This window comes from Homarus americanus, unplaced genomic scaffold (assembly GCF_018991925.1).
Source record: "Homarus americanus isolate GMGI-L3 unplaced genomic scaffold, GMGI_Hamer_2.0 scaffold16119, whole genome shotgun sequence".
Classification (NCBI taxonomy): domain Eukaryota; kingdom Metazoa; phylum Arthropoda; class Malacostraca; order Decapoda; family Nephropidae; genus Homarus; species Homarus americanus.
In genome coordinates, this window is record NW_024735145.1 from 297,027 (window position 1) to 317,877 (window position 20,851).

At 38.3% G+C, this 20,851-nt stretch overlaps 2 protein-coding genes across 5 annotated transcripts in view; one reads left to right on the forward strand and one right to left on the reverse strand.

Annotated features, from left to right (window-relative positions):
- LOC121870800 (mitogen-activated protein kinase kinase kinase 4-like) overlaps positions 1-19,355 on the forward strand; it is a 37,302-nt gene extending 17,947 nt beyond the window's left edge. For all 3 annotated transcript variants that reach the window (XM_042372763.1, XM_042372767.1, XM_042372764.1), the window contains 6 exons: positions 10,545-10,732; positions 11,013-11,181; positions 11,413-11,535; positions 11,865-11,965; positions 12,322-12,501; positions 12,940-19,355. In XM_042372763.1, coding sequence (XP_042228697.1) covers positions 10,545-10,732; positions 11,013-11,181; positions 11,413-11,535; positions 11,865-11,965; positions 12,322-12,501; positions 12,940-13,026 — 848 coding nt within the window. In that variant the 3' untranslated portion in view covers positions 13,027-19,355. The remainder of the gene's footprint in view (positions 1-10,544; positions 10,733-11,012; positions 11,182-11,412; positions 11,536-11,864; positions 11,966-12,321; positions 12,502-12,939) is intronic.
- LOC121870801 (angiopoietin-4-like) lies at positions 77-8,875 on the reverse strand. 2 transcript variants are annotated; one of them, XM_042372769.1, is made up of 14 exons: positions 8,731-8,875; positions 8,277-8,416; positions 6,994-7,080; positions 6,374-6,876; positions 6,137-6,340; positions 5,167-5,372; positions 4,771-4,909; positions 4,445-4,608; positions 3,433-3,563; positions 2,650-2,781; positions 2,345-2,477; positions 1,751-1,877; positions 890-1,081; positions 77-595 (listed from the first exon to the last, which is right to left on the reverse strand). In XM_042372769.1, the coding sequence occupies exons 2-14, from the start codon at positions 8,385-8,387 to the stop codon at positions 490-492; spliced, it is 2,235 nt and encodes a 744-aa protein (XP_042228703.1). In that variant the 5' UTR covers positions 8,388-8,416; positions 8,731-8,875; the 3' UTR covers positions 77-489. The 2 variants fall into 2 exon arrangements, with proteins under 2 accessions (XP_042228703.1, XP_042228702.1); XM_042372768.1 differs by having other exon boundaries at positions 6,137-6,876.
- Positions 19,356-20,851: the final 1,496 nt, after the last annotated feature.

Sequence of the window (20,851 nt, forward strand, 5' to 3'; positions counted from 1 at the left end):
AGAATCACTGGTTTTTCACACAGGTAAAAAAAAAGTTTTATCTTGACAGTAGATCAGGAAAGGATAGTAAGACACATTTAACAGTATAAAATTAGTATATTGCTGAAGCTTTACATTTTCTTGCCATAAAATATAGCTAAAAGCAAAATTAAGATTAAAGTTTAAGAGTTGGCCAACATTTTTAAATCTAATTATTATCATTATAATACCATATATTAGAAGTAAACTAACTTGATCTACTCTATGGTGGTGAATATCTCACCTGTAAGTTTACCTTAACCCAACATCTCACAGTTGTGGATGAAGTGATCTTTATACAGTACCAGTTATGATTTATTATACAACACTTTGTAATTTATAAATCTGTTAATGACGGTTTTGTGATTGAACTTTTGTCCATCAAACTTATTGTGTATTTGTCTGGCATTCACACATTTATCACTTAACTCATCCAGAACCTTAATTATGTGGTGAGAGTTATGTTTGGGTCTATGCGTAAGTTGGATATTCGTAGACAGCGTAAGGGTCGTGATCAGGGTTGAAGTTGTCTGGAGGAGTCGTAGTTGTTTTCTGCTGCCGGGCTTCAACTGTGAGCCTGGAAAGGAAGCGTGCGGTTTTTTAGTTTTTTGATCGCTTGAATTTTTCTTTGTTACGATATTTGAATGAGGATTAATGAAGGTGCTGAAACTAAACCACTTCATCAATTTCCTCCCAAATTATGTCACTTATGCTGAACTGAATGATTTATTGGTAATGTTATGTGCAATTTGTCCAGCAATATTTTTTTACCCACTTACAAACCTTCTACCACAGAGTATCCCTCATTCACTGTCATTCTTCCTAGCTGCCAAAATTAGACACAGGTGCAATAGATAACAGGGATCCCTACCTTGGTGTTTCTCCTTTTCTTTGCACTTCATTGAAATCTTTGAAAATGGGGTCTCCAACGCTGCCTCCCCGACGAATCATCATACGTGACCTCCAGAGCGAGTACTGGGGTCCCCGGAAGTCATACCAGTAAAGGCCGGTGTACTGATGATCCCCTGGCAGTGGTCCATGTAGATACCTTCCATTTAGGTTGCTGAGGAATTGCTCAAAGATCTTTACTGATGAAATAAACTTTACAGTATTTGACATATAATATTGAAACCGAAGATCTGATCAATATTGACTGTATGTACTTGACAACTCTATTGATATGTGACAAACTCTACTTTACTGGAGCTAATGACATATTTTAGTGAATTAATAATAAAGTGGACCCTCAGTTTGTGTGGTCTTATAATTGGGGATGTCATCAGCAGTGGTGACTCAGTTTAGACAATAGTTTTCATTCCTCTGGTGGCCTGTCACTTCTCTGTACTGCTGATGGTACCAGGAATTACGAGCAGTTAACTTAATAAAAGACAAATCATTTAATTTCTGATCAATTTCTTCTCTACCTAACCTAACCAAAATCATTACACTACCTGTAGTTGAAATTTTTCTCAAGAATGAAGTTTTTGTTAGGTTTTATGAATCCAATTAAAAAAAAAGTAAATCATGATGCAAAATTGACTTGTAAAAGATGGTCAATTTATTACTGAATGTGTTTAGAACCCAGAGCTTTAGATGAAAAGGACTCAACCATAATAGTTCTCATAACTGTATATCTTAAATAAAAAAAAGAAGGATTATTTGTGTCAAAACCAGAGTAAATTTAGTTTGATAAAATCTGTTTGTAGACAAGAGCAGCATGTTCATTAGTTACCTTGTTTCACACGCCCTGTACCACCAAGCACCATGATGATCCCTTGCACAGCTTCTCTCAGGCCATGCATCATTATCAACATCAATAGTGCTGAAGTGACGGCCCACGTGATATCTCAGTGAGTCTCCTGAAAAGACAGACGATTAATACAGTATTTAGTCTTATACTTACACAAATATCACTTGATTATTAAGGGTGTGACAGCTACTTGCTATCTGTCGTAAGGTGTGCATGCCCAGTCTTGGAACACTCTTGGTACTGTACTTAGTTTTACAAATTAGGGAAGTAAAAGGCAGTCAGAAACAGTGCCGGCTGCATGTGTACTGAAGTCCTATGCAGTGTGTTATATCCACACTGTCCACAACTGTTACAGCAGCTAATGTGAATGAATGAAAGACAGTGAATGAATGAAAGACAGTGAATGATAGCTAGTCTGTGTTGGCCTGACTCTCACCTTCCTACACCAGAGTGGAAAAGGATATAAAACAAAAAGAGTGAAAGTATAGGCTATTGTACTTACAAGAAATTCAAATACAGGACTTAATTATTGTACAACTATAGAAGCTTAGTGTTTTATTATTTTAGTCACCATACCTGCGTCTCCACTGTACTCCCCAAGCAACTTCAGTGAATAGCCTTCCAATTCTGAACCGATTGCAAAGGCAGAATAAATTGCATGTCCATTTTGTTGGTCGAAGTCTGCCATGTCAATTCGCAACTTTGATACCTGTTCATTAAAGTGACCATAAGTACAGGTAATGATTATGTTCTCTACAGTATTACTATAATCAGGTTTATATTGTACTATAGTTTGTATTAAGGTTATTTTATACATGTTGCCATAATGGACTGGAAATTTTAATCATTTTCACATCCAGTATTGCACAGTAGCATCTTACATGTTGGTTTGTCAGCAGATGGATGTTTTCATTCCCGAGCCAAAATTCGCCGGCTAGGTTTCCAAATCCGTACTTATAATCCATCCACTCACGCAGGAATTCAACAGAGCCGTCTTCTCTCCTCTGGATTACCTAAAGAATTTTATATACGTATTATAGTGTGATCAGTACAATACTGTACTTGGCTTCTTTTTTATCTACTGCAGCCAAACTCTTTTTTTCAACAGTGTTGTGTGGCTGGGATTGATCAATTCTCATTTGTTGTCATTCTAGCTGTTGTCTGCTGAAACAGATGTGTTTTGCTATGGTGTTCCGCTTCCATAATACGGCTCCAATTTTTCCTTCAGTTTTATCTGTCACCTCATTCAACCTGGTAATACGTATCATCAGAACGGCCATCCCCATTAATGATTTAAAAACAATGCTTCCTAATCTTACACACAGACGTACAGACACACATTGTTAAAGCCAAGGACAGTAGATGAGACAGAGTCAGTGGGGCTGTATAATTCTGGCTGTCCTCTCTCATAACAGGAAACTACCTACAACTTACATCATTTTAAATGTAAGACAAAGACCCACTTATTAGCCCACAACAAAACATGTAATTTCATCAGTATTATCAATGTTGTACGAGACAAATCTAGCTTGAATACAGATAAAGTTTCTTGTCAGTAGTACTGCCTTACAAAAGGTTCACTGTTACATATTCTGTACCTCTCTAAGTACATCACAATGTTAAATACAGTTGTGTTAAGACAGTACTGTTTGGTTGTTACTTACTGTCCACCCTCCACCTTCAGTCTCCATGTCGCAATAGACAAAGAAAGGAGCCGGGGAGAAGCGGGGCCAGATGCTGTACACTCCAGACTTGTTTTTGCCTTTCTGCCGGAGCTTCCAGCAATCCTCTGGCTCTGCATGAAGCAAAGTATTCACATGAAGTTTGAGAATATTTACATTTTGGTTTTGATATTAGTTTGTTTTATTTGCATAATAAACTTATGGAGTTAGTTTGGGAATACAAAAGATCCCTCCTCCCCCAGTCTCTACAGTACTGTACCACATAGTGTTTGGTAAACTTTATAAGCTTCCAAATTTAACCAGATTATAATTGGGAATTAAACCATTCTGTGAGTATAAGAAAGTTGTTTGTTTATCATCTGTGGAGGAAATTGGTGTCATGTGTTTAATAAATGTTGTCGTGTTTCTTTGTTCTGTAGACAGATCATTGGTAACTGCTGACCTGATACTTTGCATTAATTTTACAAAAGATTACTTCTTAAAAAGTGTACTGTATTGCCATGTTACAGAAATAAAGCTGTGCATGTAGGCTTATGGGAAATGAAAGAATAATTCATATATCTATAATAGTTTGGCTTAATTGTGGGGAAGAACTCCTTTACTGCATGAAATGAATGGTTTTGGGTCACAAAGAAATTGAGGCTAACATATTTCATGGAACTGTGTGTGTACGGAGTCACACCTAGGAGCGTGGGAGTGGTGTTGGGGAACCAAGAGGCTTGTGGGACACAGTCTATAAATATTTAATTTTGTGCACAATTTTGAAAATTTATGCAAAAATTATGGCAGTCTGCTGGGATATCACAGCCTTCAATATGGACCACCCCACTGGCAAGTCACAGCCTGCTAGTGGATCCCTAACATTGATTAAAACTGTCTCTTCAGAGGAATACCAGGGCTTCCATAATGTTCTATTTCTGGCTCTCAAGAATGCCAATGCCAGTGAGTATAAGTACTGGATACAGAGTGAATTTGAAAGCGTTGTATGACATACCTGTGGCGGCCATACTTTGACTGCCTGGCCCTCGTCTGGGGCCTCTTGACTGAATCATGTGCGCGTACATGGACATCGGTGATGGATTCTTGTTCTTGATCTCATTTAGATTTTGTTGTAGATATTGTTTTGTGACCATGTTCTGACTCATCTGGTCCAGGTTCCTGTAAGTCATGTCAAAGAGGAAATGATGTGTTTTTTGCAATTTAAACTCAGATTTGCATTAGCATAAAATGTTCTACATCAAAAGTGAAGAGTGTTACTTTTAAGTGATTACCTACATATGGAGTCAATTACATTATCTTTTGTTGTATTGTGTAACTCACTTGCTGACATTGGTGAGTACAGTTAAGTTTTGCCCAACTTCTGAAATGTTGTCTTTAACTGCCTGTGTGGCGGTGCGGAGTCCATGGATTGTTGCCATCACTGCTTGTAGTCTTGATCCGAGGTTTTGTCCATCATCATCTGTCCGGGTACTTTTATATAGAACTTAAAAGGTAATTTTTCAACTTTCATCTTTGTGATGTTTCTTTGCCTTTTCATGTTTCTGCTGTCTAAATGTGTATAGTTTTAAGGAAGAACTGTACAGTAACTGCAATTGTTATTAAATTTACCATAAATAATTCTATGAACCAGAAAGACAAATAAGAATGTGCTAAGGATATCTTTATCTACTAAGTAACGTAGATATTTCCTTATAGATCTCGAGTATCTTGTGTTACCTTGATTCCTTGGGATTTCGTTGAATGTGGCCTTAAGCTCAGCTTGCTGTTGGTTAATACCAGTGATGCCACTATTGATGTTATCCAGGATTGTGACGATTGTATCTAGTTCATTGTCAGTGGTCTCCATACGATGGCGTAGGGCATTACTCAGTTCATTTATTACACTCTTACGTTCCTCTGCCTGAAGTTCTATTCGTGTAAGTCTTAAATAGAAATAAAGAAAGAGAGTCACTTAAAGAACCTGATAAATATCTAATATAGCATTGGCCTATTACAAAGGTTTTCCTCAAGTTTTTACATTTTTCCAATCAAATTTGTCTCACTCAGTCTGTAGTTTTCATGTGGTTGATTTCGGTCTGTATTATGGAAATCACACAGTTTTAAAGGTTATTATCGATGAATATTTTATATCCTTTGTGACACTTATCGCTGGTGTTGTCTCGTGTAGTGTTGTCTTGTGTCATATTCAGATTATGGTCGATTGTGTCACACCTTGAGTCTCATTCATGGCCAGCAGTGTCTTGTTCTCCATCTGGTTGCTGGTGTCTTGTCTGTACCATGTGTTGTTGTGTGTGATAGTTGAGTCGTACTGTATTTGTTAATGATACCTATCTTTTTTTTTTATTTGTAGTTAATTATATATATATAGTACAGTATATATATATATATATATATATATATATATATATATATATATATATATATATATATATATATATATATATATATATATATATATATATATATATATATATACTGTATATATATATATATATATATTGTATCTCTGCAGGTAAAACGGTTTTTATTCTGTGTCTTGTTTGTCATAAGTGGTGCTTCTCCTCTGGCTGGTGTGGAGTGGACCTTGTAATGTTTATCGCCGTCTTTGTCTGCAGCAGATACCTATTACCCCTTGCCTGCTAATAAGGCATAACCTTTTGTCACCTGAAATGGAAACTTGGCCTACCTGTAGTTAATGGTGTCAATCCTCTCTGCCCGTTGGCTCTGAAGAGTGTCGATAGAAGTTAGCCTGTCACTGAGGCGTTGGAGCAGAAGGATTGTGGTGTCCATTTGCCTTCGGGAGATCTCAGTATCAGGCAACCTTCTTGTGTCACCACCATCACCTGCTCCAGTACTGCTGGAGTCGCTCTCATACTGTCTTCCTGAGCTGGCACCGCCACCCTCATGCTGTCTTGCAGTACCACCACCGCCGCCCTCATACTGTCTTCCTGAGCTGGCACCGCCACCCTCATGCTGTCTTGCAGTACCACCACCGTCGCCCTCATACTGTCTTGCTGAGCTGCCACCGCCGCCCTCATATTGTCTTGGTGAGCTGCCACCGCCTCTCCCATACTGTCTTGCAGTGCCACCACTGTCGCCCTCATACTGTCTTGCCGAGCCGCCACCCTCATACTGTCTTGCCGAGCCGCCACCCTTATACTGTCTTACACTGTTGCCACCCCCATACTGCCGAGTACCTCCGCCACCAAACTGCCGAGCACCACCTCCACTGGCATGCTGTCGTGGTCCACCAGCATGCTGTCTTGCTCCACCATACTGCCTTCTGCCACCACCATACTGCCTACCACCACCTCCATGCTGCCGACCAGTGCCAGTGGCACCAGCACCACTATCAACAGGACTGGTGGTGCTATTGCTAACTATGCTGTTGTCATCTTCATCATCAGTGGTGTCATTACTACTGAGCTGATGAACATAATGAGAAAAAAATTCAAGATGAGTTGAAGAAGTCAAATCAAAGGATGGTGCTGCATTTAGCTGTATACTGTACTGGGTGTATTAATGGGCTGAAGATGGACTAACCTGGTTAGGTGTAAAGTTGCGTTCAACGGTGAAGCCATTTCTTCCAGTGTTCCCGGGTTCACTCTCTGTTGTTGCAGTCACCACTTCCTGTCAGTGATGAAAAGAATTTTGATTTTTCAACAACCAGAGAAAGTTTGCATGAAAGCCTTTCTAAGGGATTATAGAAACTACAGTACAGTATAAGAACCAACAAATGTAACATATAATTTCTCCTCTTTAACTTTATGGGACGACACTGAGATTGTAACTGTATATTTCAATCCACATTAAAAGACCCCCAACTGTATATGAGCACCCAGCCTACAAGTATTAGAATATAGACTTAAATGATAGTTAGTAGTAATGGAATAGAGTTGAAGAATTACTGTGTTATCCCTCCCTCAGTGAACACACACACACATACTCACACACACACACACTCTTATGAAAATGCATGCACAGAAACACTAAGTCTTTTTCTCTCCAATGAAGACAGACAGCGGACCAATAAACACTCTCACGTGTAGAGACAGACGTGTAGGGCCTTGACGTCAGTGAGCACCAACTTGAGGCAATAATGTGGCCAAATTGAGTGTGGGTGGGGATGGTGTTATTGTACCAAGGTCACCAGGGTTGGGCTCATTTGTTGGTAATAGGGAATAATATACGACATGTGCTGCTGCTGTTGATGATGATGATGATGTTTTAGCCCATAGATTGTACAGTATATAATTATGGGAACAGCCAGTAGGACAATGGTACAGTATGCAGTACAGTATATGCTGTACCCACATTAACACACTTTGGGGGGTTCCAGAGTGATGGGGCAATTGGTAGGGGATTTAATTTGGATAATTTTGGGGGATTTTATTTGTTTATTTCCGGTGATTTAAGTGGTTTTTTCAACCTATTGTTTACCATTGTTTGTATACCTTCACTGTCTGTATACATTGTATACCTACACTGTATACATTGTATACCTACACTGTCAGTATACATTGTATACCTGCAGTCTGTATACATTGTATACCTACACTGTCTGTATACATTGTATACCTGTACTGTCTGTATACATTGTTTGTTTACCTGCATTGTCTATATACTGTACATTGTATACCTCCATTGTCCATATATATTGTTTGTATACCTGTCCAGTGGAACATCTTGTCTACGGTCCAGTGATCATTATTTTATGGGTTTTGTCTTGTGGATAATTATCATAGGATTTTATTTAGTGGGGGAATTGTCAGGTGAGACTTGCTGTTGAAGGATAATGTCTGGTAGGAAATGGTCTGTTAGCTCACCTGGCGGGGCCTGATGAGGGGGCGGCGTTCACGGTCTCTGGCCTGAGCCTCTATCCTCGTCACCAGCAGGAGCGACCACACTGCAGCAGCCGCCGCCCATACTACCTTCATGCTGCCTCCCTCACGCCACCACCGCCCTTCTGGAAACCAACACGCACATACCATCACTTATTCTTTGTCACAGTTCACTAACATGGTTATGTTTTATAACACATATGCACTCTTAAGGTACACGGTTGGCTCTTACACACACACTATTATGTCAGAACTGTTTGTAAATTAATCTAGCCCTTTCTATCTTCGTGGAATGAGTTACTACATGTTAAACTGTAAAAAAATTATATATCCTATCCTTAATTAGTTATAATATGTAAAACACACGTTCAATGAAAATTCATTAAATGTGATTTCGAAGACATAATATCCACGAATAACATAGGGAATAAAACTGAACTGTAAGGCACGGTTAAGTGGGCATCGTAGCAGTGGGCAGCAGCTCGTGTGTTGTTGACTCTCCAGAGGATGATGGGAGACTAAAGGGGGGAGGGCTCAGGGCCACACACCCCTACCTTATCCTTAACTCATGCTCAAAATTTCCAACCTCTCGGCTAACATATTATCTCATACAGCCCTTCTTTGTTAAGTTTAATATTCCCTTGAATAATATAATGTTAGTAAATGAATATGGGATGTCCAGTAAGACTTGTGGAGGTGAGCGAGTCAGCTGGTGGGGGTGAGGGGAGGGCGGAGGGTTAAGCAAGGGTGACTGGTGCTGGTGTCAGTGGTCTGGGAAAGTCATCAAGCCCACCAGCTCCCCAGACACATACACAGACTCGCATACACCCATCACCCGGATATCAGGAAACACAGGATCATTCTTGACGATGTGGACAAATACTGTATCTACATATAACTACAGACACACACACACATTGTTACATACAGACAAACTTAACACAAACCTGTCATATGCGCACACACACACACACAGTAATAGAAACACAGATACCCACACACTAACCCACATGTGTATGAGAATGAGTTTACATGTGGGTAAGTGTGTGGATATCTGAGTGTGTGGGATGTCTGGGTGTGTGGATGTCTGGGTGTGTGGATGTCTGGGTGTGTGGATGTCTGGGTGTGTGGATGTCTGGGTGTGTGGATGTCTGGGTGTGTGGATGTCTGGGTGTGTCGATGTCTGGGTGTGTGGATGTCTTGGTGTGTGGATGTCTAGGTGTGTGGATATCTGGGTGTGTGGATGTCTGGGTGTGTCGATGTCTGGGTGTGTGGATGTCTTGGTGTGTGGATGTCATGTCTGATGTCTGGGTGTGTGGATGTCTGGGTGTGGATGTCTGGGTGTGTGGATGTCCGGTGTGTGGATGTGGATGTGTGGATGTCTGGGTGTGTGGATGTCTGGGTGTGTGGATGTCTGGGTGTGTGGTGTGTGGATGGTCTGGGTGTGTGGATGTCTGGGTGTGTGGATGTCTGGGTGTGTGGATGTCTGGATGTGTGTCGATGTCTGGGTGTGTCGATGTCTGTGTGTGGATGTCTGGGTGTGTGGATGTCTGTGTGTCTGGGTGTGTGGATGTCTGGGTGTGTGGATGTCTGTGTGTGGATGTCTGTGTGTGGATGTCTGGGTGTGTGGATGTCGTGTGTGGTGTGTGTATACAATATATTATTATTTGTTTGTGTACCCTAAAGTTCAACACATATACCCCTCACACACACACACTCACACACCCCTCAACACACACACCCCCAACACACACTCACACCCCCCTCAACACACAAACACCCCTCAACACACACACACACACACAGGCTGAGTAGTCTTCTGCAAATTTATCATCTATCATTCAAAATGGACTTACCTGTATTATGGGTGTACCTCTGTCCATCTAGCCATTAGTCAGTGATTTATATTTGTGCCCTAACAAGAGTGTCCAAGTACAAATTAATATGATACTATGTAGGTACCTTCCTCATTATTAAGGAGACGAAGATCCTCATTGGATCAGGGGATAATTGGGTCAAAGGTGAAGGTCTTTTATTGTACCTAGACTTGTGAACCATAACCAGAGTCTCCACAGCACCAGTGAACATAATATTGCTCAGAAACATTAAGGAGAAGAAGATTTTTAATTGATATTTGGGTAACTTGGTCATTGAACAAGTCTATCAATTATGCTCCAGTTGAATTGTAAAAGATCATCAGCCACACATACTGTATACCTGTATGTAATTGAGATGTTTTCCTCTTCTCTACAGGTGCTGGAAGGTTTGGCAAAGTGTACACAGCCGTGAACAATAACACTGGGGAGCTGATGGCCATGAAGGTCCTCCCGCTGCAGCCCAATGACCACCGCTCCATCCGACGTGTTGCTGATGAGCTGCGCATCTTTGAGGGCATTAGTCACCCACACCTTGTCCAATGCTACGGTGTGGAGATACACAATGTGAGTCTGAGGGTTGGAGTGCAGGACTGAATTTCATCATTGTACACTATCCTATGCATACTTAACTTCAGAATGAGTACAGGTACACCATCAGATGCATTTGCTGATAGTGGAACAACCCTTAAATGAATATGTTTGAGTTAACTGAGGCATTAAGATCTGTAAAGTGTTCTTCTGGCTTGAGAACACATGTTGAATAATCCTTTATCGGTTGGAAGATAAGATGTTCAGAACAAACTCAATATATTATGTTGGATAAATTTACTGTTCTTGCTTTCAGGACGAGATGTTAATGTTCATGGAGTACTGTGAGGAAGGCACACTTGAGAGTTTAGCTACCAGCACAGAAACTGGGCTTCCTGAAGAGCTCGTACGCAAGTATACAAGGCAGCTATTGGAGGCAGTGAATGTACTGCACGAGCAGGGTGTGGTTCATAGGGATATCAAGGGTAAGAAATCCTGCTCCTTCATCACCGCTCCCATTGTGTCTGTCTCAGTTTTTAGTTGTTGTCCTCATAAGATACATTGTAGGTGCATCATTTGTATTATATTCTAGAGACAAGTGATGTGTCTCATAGTTTAAATGATAATGCAGGTGTGTGTTGATGTGTGTACAGGTATTTCATAAGTGATAATAGTTAATATGGGTTGGTACTTATTTTTAATATTCCTCTTTCAAGGTGCAAATATCTTCCTCTCTGATGAGGCTAACACACTGAAACTGGGAGACTTTGGGTGTGCGGTCAGGCTGCGTGGTCATCAGACAGAAATAGGAGAATTGGCTGGTATCGTTGGTACTCACGGTAAGGACTGGGTTATTTCTCTGGGTGTTTTTCGTCTATCAAGATATTTAATGTTTGTCCTCATTTTTGTCCCTTACTTGTAAATAGTGGAGGCCATAGCATAGCTGATGCACTTTACAAACAAGAGTGGGGGCTAAACTCATTTGAATTGACTTTATTTTTTATCTCCAGCTTATATGTTTTAAACAAATTATTCAGAATTTTATGGCCAAATCATTCCAAAACTCACTGGATAGGCTCAGCTGAATTATTATCTTGTTGAAGGTCACCAATAGATTTGGGATGATGTATTTATTTAAGATGATACAGTTTTTATTTATTTTTTTCAGCATATATGGCACCCGAGATATTCCAGTCTAGTGAAGGTCATGGTCGAGCTGCTGATGTTTGGTCTGTGGGATGTGTCGTCATAGAGATGGCCACAGGCAAAGTATGGATTGTTATAGTTACAAACCTATTTATTTATATTCATACAAACATCTGTCTCACTCACTTGCTGATGTGCTAGTTCACTGAGGTGGGTTTAGTTGTGTAGGTGGACAGATGGTTCAGTGTCAGGACAGTATTTTCAGCAGTGACCAATGTCTCATCATGACCTGTCAGATGTTGACATTTAAGTGTTTAATTAAAGATAATATTTGTGTTTGAAATACTTTAATTTTGATAGATGCTGTCACTGAGCTAATGAAGTAGTTAACTAACTGTATTAAAAATTAAATATACATGTTGACCTATAGCAGTTGGCCTTGATGTGGATAGAATTAATAAGGCTACTTTTCCCCACAGAGACCATGGCCCCAGTATGACAGCAGCGTTCAGATAATGTTCCGTGTAGGGATGGGAGAATCTCCATCCATTCCCAAACAGCTTTCAGAAGAGGGTCACGAATTCTTAGGTGGATGTTTTGTCCACGACCCCAAATCTCGGTCAACAGTAGCCCAGCTGTTAGACCAAACGTTTGTGAAGGTTACTATCATTTTGTCATTAAACTCTAGCCTGCTCCCAACCCTCTTTTGTGTGTGGGTGGGTGGGTTAATAATTCAGGAATATAGAAGGGGTAGAGATGTTAAAGTGTCTACCTCTCCTTAACTTCCTTAACTTTGATTCTGTTATATATCCCCCCAAAACAAAAGAGAATTTAGGGGGAAATGTTACCTTGCATTAAAACCGTTTGTGTAATAATTTAATAATGGTATAATTTTTTGATATTACAGTGAAAGGTAAAAGGGTTAGATGGGTCCTTCACTACTCATGAATCACATCTTGGTATTTAAAATAATGAATAACTATTACACAATTTCTTATAAAGTTATATAAATATATTTTTAAGTATGTGTTTACTTGATGAGGTAATAAAATACCATAAAACCTTTACTTTAGAATGTTGACTAATTTTTTTTATAGGTTGACACTGGTGAAGACTGCACATCACTGCCTCTCTTCTCTCACACACCGTTTGTGCCTTATATGAAGCTTCTGTCAAGTACGTGATTCAGCTACAGCTCATAGGTAGACGTGGTATTTAAAATCTTGAGATGGTACAGTCAGCTCAAGGGGAATTCGCAGCATATCTTACTACTTACCTGTGTGTATATGTGTGTGTGTGCGTGCAGTTTTCTTTACGTGTATGTAAATTTTATTCAGAATGCCTGTACAGTATACAATCCTCCTCTTTACTTTCACATAACACACACAGTCACCTGACGGGAATAGAGTGCATCATGCGAGAAAATTTAGTTCCTACTGCAGTCTAGTTCATGAGGGGCTTTTAGTACAGGAGTTGACGAGTTAATTTAAAACACGTGGGTTTGATTGTAATGCAAGTCTATATTTGATGCTGTCCACAAGTAAAATATACTACTTAGACTTTATTTTTTCATGTTGTTAAAGTTTATGAGCAGCTCTTCTGCCGATATATGTGTGCAGTTGAATATACAGAGTGCAGCTTTTGACTCTTATGAGTGTCTTTTCCTCTTATAAGACTGTTCTATGGGTTTATTTATTTATTCAAGTTTAATATAATCAGAAACAGATGTAGTCAGTCATTCCTCCATGCATCTTAAATCCTTTATGCTCTTGCTACCTTACAGTTGTGTACTGAAGGACTCCATTACAATTTTAAAGAGAAATATTTACTTTGGAATGTGTACATGTACGAGTAGTTTAAAAGGGTTCATGGTAGCTGCATTTGCCTTAGTCCGGTAAACTACATCAGTTTATATATAATAATAATTTTACTCAATGCTTCCATACATTGACAATTATACTCCAGAACGAGGTACACTGTCATGAATTAATTGTTAGTTAAGCATGATCAGTTATGGTGCAGTTGTTGTATAGTATTTGAGTCTGTTATGAAGTGTACATAGTGGTGGTATACACAGCCTGACATGCCATACAGATACGGCAACATTTATAGAGGACTGTTAATATAAAACAAAGTAATATACAGTACTACAAGTTTTAGGAATTATTCAAAATACATTAAAAGGTACTACAAAAGTTGTAGTTTTTATTTTAGTGTTTGGTGGCAGTCATTTGTCACAGTCAGGAGCATTACTGATGTTTGAGGGTGCAGTATTAATCACTTGCATATTTTAAGTTTCTAACAAATTCTTTAAATTTAAAGAATTATTTTATTTCAATATATTTTTTCTAATTGTTTGTAAATTCAACTCTGGTGTATACATACGGAGCAGTTTATTTATGTTGATCTTGTATATGTACACTAAATAGTTTGTATGTACAGTAAACAGCTTATGCATGTACATTGAGCGACAAATTATCTTCCCAGTTTTGGATGAATGTATCACAGAATACTCTAGCCTTCCAACACTCTCTGGGAAACTTTTGAACAGTTGGTGGGTCTGGAGAGGACTGATTATGAGTTAACAGGTGCATAATTTAATTACACTCAGTACCGTGAAGTACATACAGTATGTCATTTACCACTTAGGGATGTTATGAACCATATCTCAGGGCTTCTCGTGCCAACTGTTCACATGTAGTTGAGATAAATCTTTTGTTTTATTTTGCTGTTTAAAAATTCGTAAGACAAAACTGGGAAGATAGTTTTGTCACTCACTGTACAGCTTATATAGTGTGTCTCAGAAAAATGTCTGTGCCTCCCTCCCTGCCTGCCTGCTCCCTGAGACACTGAGTTGGAGGAAGGCAGAGAGCAGGCAGGGAGGGAGGGATGCAGGTACATTTTTCTGGGACATCCTATACTGTATATGCACTAAATGAGTGAAAAAACAAATTGATGACATTAATCTAGAAACACCAACATAAGCCAGTAGCCAGAGAGAGTTTGTGAGATTCTTGGGAAGCTTATTGGGTTGTAGAAGACAGTTGAGGCATTGTCAGCTTGCAGTTCCTTTCTGTTTTATAATGATTTCAGTGAAGTTTGCTCATTCGGGAAAGAGTTAGTACAGTACAGTATAGGTGTGCCTAATGACACGTAGGAGGTCCGGGTCTCTCCTCGAATCCATAGAATATAATCTGGTGAATTATTGAACATTTCTTTCTTCTTATTTTTTGTGTGTATGTTTACTATGTGTTGAGTATGTGTCTGTCTGTCTTTTTATGGCCATTTTCCACCCTTACACGATTCTCTCCTCTATTATTTCCTTCCATTCTTTAGGGTTGTGTTTCTCTTGATCTTTCACACACAGAAATAGGAGAGGAGTACAGATAATAATTAGACATATAATGAGTTGTTTGGTATGTGCAAGAGCATTAACGATGAGCTTCAGTATTGTAGTTATGTAGGTGATAATGTCGTAAGTGCTGCAGGTATGTCTGATTCTTCAATATTTTTCATATAACAGAGAATTTGAAGAACTACTACTATGATAAGGGCGTTCACAAGGTATGAATTATTATAATACAGTATATTCATTAGTAGTACGGTATCTATCTATACATACATATATTTACACTGTGTATATATACTATTTCTCTTAATGTTTATATATACTGTAGTACACTTTTATATAGTAATTTGATAGCATTTCTATATTAGCCTAAAAAATAAGGAAATTACTGAGCTTCAGATACAACAATATGGGGTATCTCTTTTCCTCTGATACATATAGTACAGTACATGTTTATATTCTTCCAATGCAATGATAGTAGTAGATATAAAGAACTATTGTTTAGGAAATATCAATTAAACTATTTCTAAGCAGGGAAAGACTTCACCTGACTGAGATATTGTTAGTGTGTGTGTGTGTGTGTGGCATTTATCTCACACGTGTACAGTACAGTTGGCTGGTAAATGATATAGGATGTTCAGTTCAGTACAAGTTTTTTATAAGTATTGTACAGTGTCCATAAATTACTGACCTACTTTCAAACATCACAGCCTCAAAAATATTATAGGTGGAACACGTCAGTTTACTACACGTGAAGAACAACCTCTTTTATTCTCGACTTAGAAGACTTCCACGTGTCCTCTGTGTTCTGTTTGTGATTTTTTTTTTTAGGTTAATACGTTTTAAAATGGGTCAGATAATTTATGGACACCTTGTATAATGATCACTGAGTTGAGAAGAAACAGGGAGATATAATTAGTTTAGTATGTAGAGTGTACAAGGAGGCAAGTGCTTGGAAAGAGGGAAGAGATAGAGAGAGAAATATGTATGTAGAAGTTAGAGGGAAGAGATGTAGTTGTGATATAATCTCAGATGGTTAGTTAGAGTTTGTTAAAATATAGATCTGCTGAGGCTAAAATATTATAAAAACAAGAGTAAGAGAGCAAGAATAATATGCTGTAGTAAATGGCAAAATAAGTCACTTACATGAAGCCCCACTAAACATCATAAATACATCAGGAAACAACATGAAATGTTTTTTATTTTCTGGATAATTTTAATGAAGAATGTATATAGGTAAGAGTAGAGTGTATTGGGGTCATTAATCAGTCTCATGCAGCTGGAAAGAAATCACGGGTGTCCAGGATATCAGTGTATTACAGTGTTTGTTACCCCAAGTACTGTACAGAGCAGTATTGGGCTACCATCAGTATTGACCTCAACACTGTCAGGATATACTACCAAAGAATTAGAGGTACAGGAGTTTTTCATTATCTGAGATTAGTAGGGACCAGAAAATTGCCACTTAAAGCAAATGAACTTATACTCGGGAATCTGAAGAGAACGGAGTTGTCTATCACGCACTCGCCACTTTTCTTCTTATGAATATCGTCTAATTTCAATTCCAATCCATAGCTGCTATGCTTTCTTTTAGGGATTGTACCTATTTTAGCTCTAGCACTATACTTTGAACTCATGGCTAAGTATAGTTCAACAATAATTTGGCCACTTAAATGCGAATCCACGGATATTGATGACTCCGATAACAAGGAACCCATTTACAGTACAGCGTATGTGGTATTTAAAAATTATCATACAAAGGAAATAGATAGGTTTACTGTTATTTGTTGGGATAGAGAATATTAGACACTTGTAAACTGAGTCTTGTGTTAGATATAAAAAACCTGTTTATTACTTCCATAGGTTATATTTAAGTTAATAGTTGAAACTTCTCTTCACAAGTATTTTATTTTAACACATTTTATGAATATGTGATGGGTGAAATTATTATGTGATAGGATACAAATGTTAAAAATTTTGACTTTGGCAGCTGTATATTGTACTTGTAATTGTATTACCTTTAAAGAAGACATGGTCATGTCATATTAGCAAGAAATAATATACAGGGTGGTACATAACTTGCTATACCAAGAATAATTATAATGAAAATATTCTTATGTAATGCAACTCATGAACCATCCTGTATTATGATGGTATCTTAATCCAGTCATGTTTACTGTGTATGTGTTTGGTCATTGTAGAGTGAATTCATATATGTACTGTATTTGTTTTGTCCTGTACCATCATGACAACATACCCACATACCTGTGATTATAATTTTAAATTTTCTCATTGTTCAGTAAAGTAACTCAGCCACTTTTGTGTCCTCGGCATAACCCAATCATAAATAAAAGGAAAAATCACTTGCTTCAGTTTTCTTTTTATGGGGTATCAAGTCTTGTGAGAAATGCCCAAATTGATGTTCATGGTCTCACTGTTTAGTCTGTAAGTTGAGAGTATCTGTCTACCCGCTTGGAATAGGTTTAATGTGAGGGACTGAGAGAGCTGGCATCTCCTATCCATAATCTTTACTTCCCAATAATGTAAAACTGTATCTGCAAAAGTTACAGTATATATTTTTTTTATAATTTTATCTTGGAAATAATGCTTACTGTATTCTATATACACATATATAATTACTAAAATCTGTCCACCGTCAATGTATATTATTTCTTGTCTGTCTTTATTTGTTGTCTTTCTTTCTTGTGATTGTGATGTCTTAAAGTATCCCACCAACTATATTACAGAGACTTGGTGTTATTTTAAGCAAATATGTGTTTGCCAGTTTATTATGTACTTTTGTGTATTCTGACTCACTTGTAAGACTTTGTGTCTCTTGTATAATAGCTGTGCAGCTTTCCTCTACTACCATCAACACCTCCACCACCACCTCCATCATCAACACCTCCACCTCAAGTATACAGTCCAGCTTATCCATATACATTGACAAATTACAGTACATCTCATGTTGGTTAAGTGTCACTTGGTAATACTCTACTATACCTATTTGATTTTTTATTGTATGTAAACAAAGATAAATACAATGTTTATATGATATTTATGTGTGCATTATTGATTGTATTTTATTCCTTGTATTCTTTCATCAGCTTATGTAAGATAATGATGTACATTATCTTATACAGTATTTACAATTGTTTTGTGATAGTTTGTCCAGAGTATATTGTTTCATCATTTTGTTGGTATTTGTTAATTACTCTCCAACTATGGTTTTCCAAGGTGGTTATTTTGGTGTTATTCTGCAAGTACTTGATCAGTCAAACCCGTTAAATTCCAATTCCGAGAAAAAAGTACCTGTATTGTTCAGTCCCCAAAATTACTAGGCATTAGGCTTACCTTTTTGGCTGTAATCTTGATCTCAGTACATGTACTCCTGAGCATGCTGATTCTGAATCTATGGTAAAAAATTTGATTGCGGGGTAATTAGTGGTTGTAATGATGTTTGGAAGATGTACATCATCTTATAATGTGCTTACATTTTTTTTTTTTTTAGATATCTTGTAGTGATATTTTATCCAACATAACCAGTTTATATTGTTTTATCATTTTGTTGTCATTTGCTAATGTATTAAGAATCCAGATATTTTGATAATTTTGGATCATATTTGAAAAGATATTCAGAGTATAAGATATACATCTTTACTTACAAGCAGTTGTCCAATACCGGTATGTATTTACCAGTTTATTTTGTACTTTGGTGTATTCACTCCCATTTGTAAGACACTGTGTCCCTTGGGTAACAGCTGTATATCTTATTTCCTCTTTCCAAGATGCTTTATGAAGTCAAATCAAATAACTATGTACACTACGGCAATATCAAACACATGCAATGTCAAATCACGAGTAGAAAGGATTTGTTGTACATCTCATGTAAGTCTTCATAACATGTTGAAGACTTTATCACGGAATACTTCATTACACCAAATATCTTGATGTTTAACACCATCACAGACAGTGTTGTGAGTCTTCAACAACAAGATAGATGTAATGAAGATCTTGTGATAAAGTCTTCAACATCTTGTTATGAAGACAGATGTACAGCAACTCTTTTCTACTTGTGCTTTGACAAGACCTCTCTGGTCTTGTCAAGCACTTTGTATTTTTATAAACAATTTCATCAAAATTAAAGATTGTGTCTCCTCAAAATCTGTTTAGTATTTCCTAATTATTTGCTGGACTACCAGCATAAAATAATGATATTATTAATAATAATAAAAATACGATCGTTTTCAATATTATAATAATACTAAAAGCTGTTAAGTAAAAAAGCACATTATATACACAATTAAACTCTTGTTAAAGAATCAATAGAACTGCCCGAGCGGTGAAAAAAAAAATAATAATAATAATGCATAGTAAATTATATTTATAATAAAAAATAAAAAAGTAGTAAAATAATAATAATAATAATAAAGAACCATAAAGAAATACAAAATGAAAAAAAAGAGCAAGTGAGAAACAATATACAAGTATGTATGTTTTTTTTTTACGGGGATTAGCCCACCCAGGCACAGGTCACTGACCCACATCGGGGCCTAGGGGGGCGAAAATGTAATAATAATAAAGAACAATAAAGAAATACAAAATGAAAATAAATCAAAAGTGAGAAACAATATATGTATGTCGTGTTGTCAATATTAAGAGAAACAATTGAGACCCTGCAATTGTGTGTAAATGAGGCAGAAAGTCAGATCTGCAATATTTAAGACCTGACCTCGTGGTGACCCCCCCCCCCTCTCTCACCATGAACGGTTACGAGTTTGATAACGTGGCGCGGATACGTCCGGATACGCAGACCTGCCCCAAGAAATTAAACCTCCTAGTTCTCAAGAAGTTCTTTGAAACGAATGAGATCATGGGGGTCACCAAGGTGGAACGACTGAAGCTCCATGGTGACATCAAGATCACCTTCGCCAAGAAGGGTATGCCCATACAGCTCGCGGAGATCCCAGACATCAATGGCATTCCATTTAAAATGATTGCCTACAAGTGGGACAACCTGAAGCTGGGTGTATCTCCCACGCCGAAATTGCCCACGTGGACCAAGCAGAGCTGAGTGAGCTCCTCAAGGGGCAACTCCAAGTTGTGAAGAAGCTGTCCGACACCACTGCCCTCATCGGACACCATACAACCTTACCCAAGGAGGCTCAACTGGCGTGGGTAACTGCCAGTCAAGCCCTACTGCAGACCGAAACGGTGTTACAAATGCCAGCACTACGGACACACTGTCAACAAGTGTGAGGCGCAGGAGGACACCTGCTCCCTGTGTGGCAGCCCCGGACACCGCTACACGGTCTGCCCCAACACAGTAAAAAAATGCGCAGCCTGTGGCGGCCCACATTCTTCCGCCGATCAGACCTGCCCGAAATGGAAGGATGAATGTAGGATAGCCAAGGCTCGACTCGACAAGAAACTGAGCTACAAAGAGGCTCTCCTTGCTGTACGCTCCCAAGACAAGAAAAAACCAGCAGAAAAGAAAAACCAAGAAAAGAAAACCCAAGAAAAGAAAACTCAAGAAAAGACACCCGCCACACAGAATCAAGAACACCACGAGGCCCGTGGAACTGAAGCCCACGTGGTCAACCTCACCGTCTCCGACTTCTTCCACACCTATGAGGACATAAGACACGAGGAAGACGAAC